This window comes from Anolis carolinensis, unplaced genomic scaffold (assembly GCF_035594765.1).
Source record: "Anolis carolinensis isolate JA03-04 unplaced genomic scaffold, rAnoCar3.1.pri scaffold_9, whole genome shotgun sequence".
Lineage (NCBI taxonomy): Eukaryota > Metazoa > Chordata > Lepidosauria > Squamata > Dactyloidae > Anolis > Anolis carolinensis.
In genome coordinates, this window is record NW_026943820.1 from 2,598,555 (window position 1) to 2,610,192 (window position 11,638).

At 42.8% G+C, this 11,638-nt stretch overlaps 1 protein-coding gene across 1 annotated transcript in view; it reads right to left on the reverse strand.

The window, feature by feature from the left end:
• The window catches only part of zcchc14 (zinc finger CCHC-type containing 14), a 34,990-nt gene extending 32,189 nt beyond the window's left edge, over positions 1-2,801 (reverse strand). Inside the window, exon 1 of the mRNA XM_062961634.1 lies at positions 1,856-2,801. Within this exon, the coding sequence (XP_062817704.1) occupies positions 1,856-2,419 (564 nt within the window). The 5' untranslated portion in view covers positions 2,420-2,801. The remainder of the gene's footprint in view (positions 1-1,855) is intronic.
• Positions 2,802-11,638: the final 8,837 nt, after the last annotated feature.

Below are 11,638 nucleotides of genomic sequence, written 5' to 3' on the forward strand. Positions count from 1 at the left end.
CAGGTCAGCAACCCAACCTTCAGTTTGGCAGTTCTAAGCTGGCACAAGGGTTTAACCCTTGGCACCCTGGTATTGCATGTGAACCAAGCAAACGGGTGTAAATTGCAGCTTCAAATATGTATATATTATACAATACGTAAATTATAATTGTTCTATTTGTGTGTACTTTGTTTCTTCAAAAACCCGTCTTTTTTCTGAATACACTAAATCTTGCTCATTTGTAAACACCCCCAATTCAACTTGTATGCTGACTCACCCTAATCAGATACACATATAAACAAAAAGCTCCAAACAGTTCCAAGTCTACTATTTGAGAGAGCCAATATGGTTCTGGTAGGGGTTTGAATTGTCTAGCAGCATTGTTTTTGCCGAGCGCTATATTCACTGATGGAAGCGTATGACTCACATTCCCGAGGAGAAAATGTAGAAGAACACTTGTTTACAAGAAGTCTGGGAAAGCATTATCTGCAGGCTGAAGGGCATCATACCTCTCGCTTGTCCATAACCCTCAAGAACCACTTGTTGTCAGTTTCATAAGACTGGCAATGTCATCCCAGGCTATTCCCATTTTTTTTGGAATTACAGAATATATCTCCTGCCTAGATATCAATATTTTCGATGCTTTTAAACACATCAGATTTTTTTGTACTACATCTTGTGCTACCTGTTAACAGCTTTCCAATAAACTATGGCTTACCATCAGCTTGCACCCAAAAACAATGCAATCTCCCACATCTTTCTCACTGCAGAGATCTTCCATTCACCTTCCATAAACGCCATCAGATTCTCTATCTTTCGCTGTTTTGCAATGTATCCAAAACATTAACTACAAAAACACTGCTACTAAAAGGCAGACTGCATTGGATAATACAGAACACTGGATAAGCGAAAGTTGGATAAGTGAGACTCTACTGTATATGTAAAACAACAGCCTATAAAAACAATTACAACAATAAATAAACAAACATATTTAAAAACATTTGTCTAATACAGTTATGGCAGGCAACTCAACAAGATAGATAGGCATCTTAGCGCAACTCGATAAAAGTTAGCCTTCCTGTCATTACAGCTAAGTGTCTTCATCAAAAGCTTGCAGGAACAGGAAGGTCTTTAGCTGGTTTTTTTAAAGATGCCAGGGAAGGGGCTGTTTTAACCTCCTTGGGGAGGGAGTTCCAAAGATTTGGAGCTGTCACCAAGAAGGCCCTTCTCTCTTGTCACTGCCAGCCGCATTTGCAATGGTGGGAGCAACAAGAGGAGGGTCTCACTAGAAGATTTCAACATCTGGGCAGGTTGGTATGAGGAGATGTGGTCAGATAGGTAAGTAGGACCTGAACTCCTCAGGGCTTTAAAGGTCAAAACCAGCACCTTGAATCGGGCCCGGAAAGAAATTAACAGCCAGTGGAGATGCTTTAGCAGGAGGGAAGCATGTTCATAATCGGGCTGCAGATCTCTGAATTAACTGAAGTTTCTGGACACTCTTCAAGCGTAATATAAATATAATAATAATAATACTAAGCCGTCCTTGCCTGACGGAGGAGTATGGAAAGGCCATAGAAAGAAAGAAAGTGAAGACTTGGCTATGCGAGCAAGTGTTCAAAGAATAAATCTTGTTGGCTTCGACTCGGTCTGGACTAAGGTTTATGTACAAGGTTCTGTGAATGAATGGCTCAAGTATTTTGTATTGTTTTAAATGTTTTTAACTGCTTGTGTTTTATTCTTTTGTATGTTGTGTATTGGGATCGAATTCTGCCAGTTTTGTAAGCCGCCCTGAGTCCCTTTGAGTGAGAAGGGTGGGATAGAAATGATGGAAATGAATAAATAAATAATTTCCAGGGCCACCTTCCTTCCTACCCACCTTGTGGCAGCCAGGACACGTCCCCATGGAGCTGGCCGCGGGGGCACTGGGGCTCTTGCTGGTGCTGGCGACGATGTTCTGGATCTTGGTGAGCTCCTGCCTCAGGACCTGCTTCTGGTGGAAGCTGAAGGCCGGGTGGTTGGAGGCCATGGTGAAGAGCAGGAGGAACTCGTCCCCGGTGCGGCCCTCGTTGAGCTGCAGCCCGTAGTTGTGGATGACGGAGTCGATGTGGGTGAGGGTGCGGAAGAGGACACCGGCGGCCTCGCGGTGGGAGGAGCCCAGCAGGGCCAGCGAGACCAGCAGCTTGCTGCGCACCACCTCATCCGTCAGGTTGGTGAGGCTGCCCAGGTCGGCCGGGTTGTTGGCCTTGATCTCCGAGTCGCGCAGCGAGTGGTAGTCCTTGCGCGCCAGGTCCTCCAGGCAGGCGCCCAGGAAGCGCAGCTCCAGCGGGATGCACAGGTCCAGCAGGCCGCACAGGAACTCCACCCGCTGCGGGGACGGCAGCTCCGAGAACCAGCGGTACACGCTCTCCCTCTGCAGACGCGGGCAGCGCTTCTCCACCATGCTGGTGGCGGGCGGGCGCCCCCGGGGGCAGCAGGAACGGGCCCGTCCCCTGGTCGGAGCGCAACCGGGAGAGGAAGCAGGAGGAGAAGGGGAGCAGCGGGACTTCCAAGGAGGAGCAGACCCGGAAAGGGGTTACGAGGGCTTCACAGGAAGGAGCAGGAGAGCCTCGGGGAAGGGTTCGAAACAGCGGGACACCATCACCCCAGAGGAAAGAAGCGGGGGGCTAAAGAGGACGCAGCACCGCCACAGAACGAATGAGGGGGGGCACGTCCCCTGCAAGAGGGGTCCAAGAGAGGGGGGGTTAGAGGGGGAGGGCAAAGGGCGCTGGAGAAAGAGGGCTCACCAGGAGGGGGAGGGACAGAAAGTGGGACCCTAAACCGGAAGCGGGAGGGGTCCCTAATGAGGAAGGGGAGGGACAGGAAGTGGAGCCCTTAACAGGTGGGGAGGGGGTCCCAAACAAGAGGGGACAGGAAGTGGTACCCTAACCGGGATGGTGGGTCCCTAACTGGGGGGAGGGACAGGAAATGGGTCCCCAACCAGGAGGGGGACAGGAAGTAGGACCCTTAGTAGGAGGGGGAACAGGAAGTGGGCCCCTAACCAGAAGGGGGAGGGACAGGAAGTGGGACCCTTAACAGGAGTGACAGGAGGGAGGGGTCCCTAACCAGGAGGGGACAGGAAATGGGACCCTAACCAGGAGGGGAGGGGGCAGGAAGTGGGGCCCCAACCAGAAGGACAGGAAGTGGTACCCTAGCCAGGAGGGGGAGGGGTCCCTAATGAGGAGGGGGAGACAGGAAATGGGACCCTAAGCAGGAGGGGGATGGACAGAAGGGGGAGGGGAAAGGAAGTGGGGCCCTAACCCAAAGGGGGTTATGAGGGGGTCCCCAACTAGGAGGGGACAGGAAGTGGAGCCCTCAACAGGAAGGGGCGGGACAGGAAGTGGGGCCCTGTCCAGGGGTCCCTACTGAGGCGGGGGAGGGGCAGGAAGTGCGTCCCTGAGGCGGCGGGGCCCCTGCCTGGGCCTGCGCGTGTGGTGGGCCCCGTGGCCCCTTTTTCCCGAGGCCCGTCTGTGGCGGGAGAGAGAGAGAGAGAGCGGCGCTTCCCGGCCTGCCCTCAGGCCCAAGCACCATTCCCCGCCTCTCCTCCTGCTGCTGCTCACGGGGCGGCTGCTCCTGCTCGCGCTCCGGCTCCTCTCCGCCTCCGCCTCGCCCTCAGCCTCAGCCGGGCTCCCTCCATCGCCTGGCTCCTTTCCCCTCCTGGGTTCCAATCCGCCAAATAGTCCCGCTGGCGGAAGGACCCCGGCGGAGGGACGCGTCACCGCCGCCTCGCTCCCTTTCTTCCTATGGAGATTCCAGCGGCGGAGGGATCCCGCTTGGCGGCTCAGCCGGTGACGCGGCCCGGCCGGCGAGCACAGCGAGCGAGAGAGAGGAGAGAGATGGATGGATGCTGGCGCTTGACTGACTGGCTCCGCCCTCCGCAGGCCCCGCCCCTTCTTCCCCGCCGCGCGTCCCGATTGGTCAACGCTTCCCTTCCCTCCCGCCTCCCGCCTCCCATCCCCTTCGCCTTTGCTAAGCGTCCCAATAATGGACAGCCAGCCGCGGCTGTCAATCAAGAGGAGGGGGGAAAAACCCAAAAGGGGGCGTGGCGTTGAGAAAACAAAACGCGCTGGACCGTCTCGGGAAGGGAGGGGGGCGTTCGAGGAGAGCGCTGGTTGCCTAGCAACGGGGAGAGGAGAAGGCTGCCTGGACGAGGAAGGAGGGGAGGAGGTTAGCGTTGCTAGGCGACGGAAGGTAAGGGAGGGGTCGCTTAGCAACGCTTGGCAACGGGCCTAGTCGCTGAAGGGAGGCCAGGCAGGCCTGAAGATGGGAAGGGAAGCGCTGTGTTTTTCAATATTTGAGCCGTTTATTCTCACACTATTGTTATTTATTTAGTTATTTAATTATATTTAGCCTTTTATTATATGTATATTTATTATGTTTATCATATTATATTATTTGTATTTATCCTTTTATTCTCACACTATTATTATAACATGCACACATTATTATTATTATTATTATTATTATTATGCACTTTGAATTATTATTATTTTATTATTATTATTCAGATTCAAACTGCAGTATATGGCAGTGTATAATGGCAACATTCACACTAACCTCAAGTGGACCAGAGTTCTTTCTCCCACCCTGGACATCATTCCACAGGTGTATATATATAAACCAAACTTGCCTAGTTTCCAACAGATCTGACCTAGATTTGGGCGAAACATCAGGAGAGAATGCTTCTGGAACATGGCCATACCGCCTGGAAAACTCAAAGCAACCCATTATTATTATTATTTACAACCAAACTACATTATATGGCCATGTAGATGGCTGCACTATATGAGTCTAGGTTCATATTATTATTATTATTATTATTATTATTATTATTATTATTATTATTATTATTCATATCCAAACTACATTATATGGCAGTGTGGATTACTGTATTATATGGGTCTATACCATTATTATTATTATTATTATTATTATTATTATTATTATCATGCACATAGATATTTGTGTAGATATTTGCACTATATGGGTCTAATTTGATATTATTATTATTATTATTATTATTAGCACTAATTATTATTATGTATGCTGGAATTCAATTGACAGACCCAGTCTTTTAGACTCAGACTTGCCCATCTGTATTTTATAAGTGTTTTTATGAATGTCTGATGTAATTTAATAACTTTTTAATTGATTCACAATGCATTGTACACTTTTATATATGTGTTTTATTGTAAGCCTCCCTGAGTCCCCTATTGGGTGAAAAGGGTGGGATATAAATATTGTAATAAATAAATAATTATTATTATCATGCAGATTTCAAACTGCATTATATAACAGTGTGGATGGCTGCACTATATGTGTCTACACTCACATTATTATTATTGTTCAGATTCAAATTGCATTATATAACAGTGGATGGCTGCAGTATATGAGTCTACATTCACATTATTATTATATTATTATTCAAATTCAAACTGCATTATTTAACACTGTGGATGGCTGAACTATATGAGTTTACACTCACATTATTATTACTGTATTATTATTATTCATTATTATTTGCTGTACCAATGCTTTTGACACGAAATAAATAAATAAATTATTATTCAGATTCAAACAGTATTATATGGCAGTGTAGATTGCTGCACTGTATGAGTCTATGCGCACGTTATTATTATTATTATTATTAGGATTCAAACTACATTATATGGCAGTGTTGATTACTGTATTATATGGGTCTAAACCAATATTATTATCATGCAGATTCAAATTGCATTATATTGCCGTGTAGATAACTGCACTGTATGGGTGTAATCTGACATTTATTATTATTACCATGCAGATTTCAAACTACATTATATGACATTGTGTATTGCTGCATTATATGAGTCTACTACATTGACATTTTTATTATTATTTTATTATTATACAGATTCAAACTGCATTTATAGCAGTGTAGATGGCTGCACTATATGAGTCTACATGCTGACATTATAATAATAATAATAATAATTATTATTATTATTATTATTATTGTGTTGTTGAAGGCTTTCATGGCCGGGATCACAGGGTTGTTGTATGTCTTTCAGGCTGTGTGGCCATGTTCCAGAAGCATTCTCTCCTGACGTTTCGCCCACATCTATGGCAGGCATCCTCAGAGGATGCCTGCCATAGATGTGGGCGAAACGTCAGGAGAGAATGCTTCTGGAACATGGCCACACAGCCCGAAAGACATACAACAACCCTATAATTATTATTATTATTAAGATTCAAACTGCTTTATATGACAGTGTAGATAACCGATATATATGGGTCACTACACTGACATTATTATTATCTCACGTTTTATGTTCTTATGTTAAACAAGAAGTCTAAAGAGCTGAATGGCGTCTTGCACATCTAATAATAATAATAATAATAACTTTATTTTTATACCCCGCCTCTATCTCCCCAAAGGGGACTCAGGGCGGCTTACATGGGGCCAAGCCCGAATAAAAACAATAGCAATATAAAACAAAACAATAGAAAAAAAACATGCACAATTATAAAAAATTTAAACATTAGCCAGTAAAAACAAATGACAAGAGCTAATAAAAACATGGATTAAAATTGAGAGGTTGTAAAAGTAGACTGGGTAAGCATGTCTGCCATTGCCCTCTTGTGACTCTTTCATGGAAATGCTGCCAGTATTTTCTTCTTATTCTTCTTTTTTGTGCTCTCCATCAATAGTGTGGCAGCTGAGAACTCCAAATATATGCCCATGTTTGGAAGAAAACACGGCACCCAAAGCAAGCAAGGGCCTCTTAAATGCAAAAGTGACAGATAACATGCAGCGGCTTGGCTAAATTCAACCCAAATGCAACACCAGCCCATTGAAGATGGACGAGATGCGTGAATTTGGCAGGGAAAGAGGAAAAGGGAACTACGGCTGGATCTACACTGACACGTAATGCAGTTTGAAACTGCATTGAATGGCCAGTGTAGACTCATATTGTGCAGCACAATGCAATTAAACAGCATTATATGGGTCTACACTGACCATATAATACAGCTCCACACTGCTTTATCAAATATACTCATAACTGGAATCACTGATAAGTCTGCAAAATGATAGCAAATTTGGCTGGGAAAGACTTCATGACTGTGTTATTCTCATCAGTTAAATAATAATAATAATAATAATAATAATGATAATATTTAGAAAGTAAGGTCTTAGAGAGTATTTTCTATACAGAGTATCTCTTTCTATACAGAATGAACTTGTATAGAAAGCTGTCTATTATTATTATTATTATTATTATTATTATTATTATTATTATTATTATTATATTTATTTTCACTTCGCTTTATCTTCCCAAAGGAGACTCAAAGCGGCTTGACATAAAAGCATTAGTATATAATTTAAAAATATACAAAAATGCAAACATTAAGATAAAATTAAATACATACAGCACTTAAAAATCCACATGTATAGATATATAAACATAAAAAATTAAGCCATTTCATTTCTCCTCCTGTTTCCATGTTATTCTCTGTTGACTCCACATTTCCTCGTCTTCTGTTGTTGTTGTTGTTGTTGTTGTTGTTGTTATTGTTATTTCCTACCCACATCTCCAGTTTCAAGGAAGTGTACAACACAGTTAAAATACATAAATAAAAACATTAAACCTTTAAAGCTGTTCCATTTCCTCTACTGTTTCCACTTAACTCTTTGATGATGCCACATTCCCTTGTCTAATTATTATTATTATTATTAAGAATAATAATTTTGTTAGTAGTAGTAATAATAATAATAATACCTCCCCTCAAAACTTGACGAAGGGTACAACATAGTTAAAATATACAGCTAAAAACATGAAACCATTGAAACACACATATCAAATGGTTCAGGATGCATCCACACTGCAGAATGAATGCAGTTTAACACTACTGTACTTCAATGTGATGGAATCCTGGGAGTCGTAGTTTTGCAAGGTCTGTAACCTTTTCTTCCAAAGGTTAGTATACTGCAAATCCCAGGATTTAATCTCAGTGAGCTATGGCAGCTCAAGTGGTGCCAAACTGCATTAATTCTGCAGTGTAGAATGCAATCCATAGGGATGGCAGTATGCAGCAGTGCTTCGGAAAGAGTTGCATATCTTCTGTGTTGTTCTGTGTCTCCTTTTTGGAAAGAAGAAGCAGCGCATTAATAATAATAATAATAATAATAATAATAATAATAATAATAATAATAATTATTATTATTATTATTATTATTCTATGGTAGGTTTCTACCAGGCGCTGATCATAAAGTTGTTCTGGAGGATCTAGAAATGTTGGAGAAGTTATAGTTATATAGATGTGCAAAAAGAAAATTTGAAAATAAGTGTATTTCCTTTCTCTTTCCATGAGAGGGAGCCCAGGGTCTGGTTTCCCAGACCAGAAAGAGTGTTTCCTATATATAAAATTCCCATCCTTTAATCCGGAATAATTATCAGAATCCAACCAAGCATTAAGCACAAATTTTCATTGAACCGCCGCCAGTATCTGTTTACTATACTTTCTGATTGGAGAGAGTCTAGGCCAGAAATTACCTTTAAAAAGGAATGGCTCGACTTGCCTTTTAAATTAATGCAATTGTTCTGAGGTTTGTTCCCCTCCATCCACACTGTAGGATTAACGCAGTTCGATGCCACTTTAACCACCATGGCTCAGTGCTATGGGGTTCTGGGAATTGTAGTTTGGGGAGGCACCAGCACTCTTGGACCGTGTGATTAGATCGTGTGATTTTAATATTTAATATCCGGGCTGTGGCGCAGGCGGGAGAGCAAGCCAGCTGCAATTAACTGCAATGAATCTCTCTGACCAGGAGGTCATGAGTTCGAGGCCCGCTCGGAGCCTATGTTTGTTTGTCTTTGTTCTATGTTAAAAGGCATTGAATGTTTGCCTATATGTGTAATGTGATCCGCCCTGAGTCCCCATCGGGGTGAGAAAGAAGGGCGGAATATAAATGCTGTAAATAAATAAATAATCCAACATAAACGGGCTGGCAGAACGTTGGATAAGCGAATATCTTGGATAATAAGGAGAGATTAAGGTTATGATTTTACAAATAAAGCACCAAAACATCATGTTATACAACAAATTTGACAGAAAAAGTAGTTCAATACACAGCAATGCTACATTGTAATTACTGTATTTACGAATTTAGCACCAAAATATCAACGATGTATTGAAAACATTGACTACAAAAATGTGTTGGATAATCCAGAACGTTGGATAAGCGAATGTTGGATGAGTGAGACTCTACTGTATATTACGATGTTTTAATGCTTTGTTATAGTGTTTAAATGTTGCATACGCCTATGTTTAATGGTTTTAATGATTTTAATTTATAGTTATATGTCAGTGTCTACTTATTATGATTTTTTTTATTATATGTGTGTTGGCACTGAATTCTTGCCATTAATAAGTTGTAAACAAATATAAGTCCCCCCAGGGGTGAGAAAGGCGGTATATAAATATACTCAATAAATAAATAAATAAAAGTGTTGCTGAGTTGTTGTATGTTTTCTGGGCTGTATGGCCATGTTCCAAAAGTATTCCCTCCTGACGTTTCACCCACATCTTTGGCAGGCATCCTCAGAGGTTGTTGAGGATGCCTGCCATAGATGTGGGTGAAACGTCAGGAGAGAATGCTTCTGGAACATGGCCATACAGCCCGGAAAATAATAATAATAATAATAATAATAATAATAATAATAATAATAATAATAATAATAATAAAACTTTATTTATATACCGCCCTATCTCCCGGATGGGACTCAGGGCGGTTTACAGTCATAAAAGCAACACAAACATTACATAGCAACATAATACACATTATTAAACAAAGTAAAATAATACAATTATAACAATAAATCACACTTACATGACCAACAATCACAACAACACTGTGATTCTGGCCATGAAAGCCTTCGACAACACAAAAGTGATACTCTTGTAAAACTATAACTCCCAGGTTTCCATAGCAGTGAGCCAAGGCAGTTAAAGTGGGATCAAGCTGCATTCATTCTAAAGTATAGATGCGCCCCTAATATAAAGCAGTATTTTATGCTCCAAATTGCCGTATGCGCCACCGGATCTAATGCGCACCTCGATTTCCAAAATTTATAACCCGCCCTATCTCCCCGAGGGGACATAAGATGACCGTATGATGCAAATCTAATGCGCACCTTAATTTGGAAGAGGTTATTTAGCCAAAAAAAAGGTGAGCACTAGATTTGAGAAAGTAAGGTAACAGATACATGCAGCCATTCTGCCACGGCTCCCGTTCTCCCGATGAAGGGATCTGTGCCATACTCGGCTTCTTTATTTTTGGCCAGGATTGCGACTGCTCTAGACCTTCTGCTCGGGTTCCGTGCCGCAAGAACACTCTGTATGGATGAAAGCGAAAAGCTTCTGTTTGAGCGGCATCGGCTCCAGATGGAACGGCTACAAGATTTCGGCTCCAGACTCGAAAAGCCAGCTTCCAAACGGAGATGTTAACTCCTACAACTCCTAACCGCCAGTAGTAGGCTGTTAGGAATTGTGGGAGTTGGAGTCCAACAAGCAGTCAAAGAAGAAGAACATGCCCTGGCAGAATATGTCAAGCAAAGTGAAGAACCTGCTGTGATTGAAGTCAAAAATCAGAAACTCCTCAAAGCACAGCAGACAAAAAAAACAGTACAAGAAAGCCACACTACAAACTAGAGCTGACAGCTGGCACAACAAAACATTGCATGGAAAGTTCCTTGACAAGATAGAAGGAAAAGCTGATAAGGAGAAGACCTGGCTCTGGCTCACGAATGGGACCCTGAACAAGGAGACAGAAGGCCTGATCCTTGCAGCCCAGGAGCAAGACATCAGGACAAAGGCAATTCAGGCCAAGATCGAAAAATCAGCTGATGACCCAAAATGCAGACTGTGCAAGGAAACTGACGAAACCATGGATCATATCCTCAGCTGCTGTAAGAAAATCAGACAGACAGACTACAAACAGAGGCACAACCATGTGGCCCAAATGATTCATTGGAACTTATGCCTCAAGTACCACCTCCCAGCAGCAAAGAAGTGGGATCACAAACCTGCAAAAGTATTGGAAAACGAGCACGCAAAGATACTGTGGGACTTCCGAATTCAGACTGACAAAGGTCTGGAACACAACACACCAGACATCACAGTTGTGGAAAAGAAAAAGGTTTGGATCATTGATGTCGCCATCCCAGGTGACAGTCGCATTAACGAAAAACAACAGGAAAAACTCAGCCGCTATCAGGACCTCAAGATTGAACTTCAAAGACTCTGGCAGAAACCAGTGCATGTGGTCCTGGTGGTGATGGGCACACTGGGTCTCAGCCGGCATTTGGAAACAATAGACATTGACAAAATTACGATCTGCTAACTGCAAAACGCCACCCTACTTGGGATCTGCGTGCATCATCCGAAAATACATCACCCAGTCCTAGACACTTGGGAAGTGTTCGACTTGTGATTTTGTGATACGAAATCCAGCATATCTATCTTGTTTGCTGTGTCATAATATAATAATAATAATAATAATAATAATAATAATAATAATAATAATAATAATAATAATATCACACAGTCCTAGACACTTGGGAAGTATTCGACTTGTGATTTT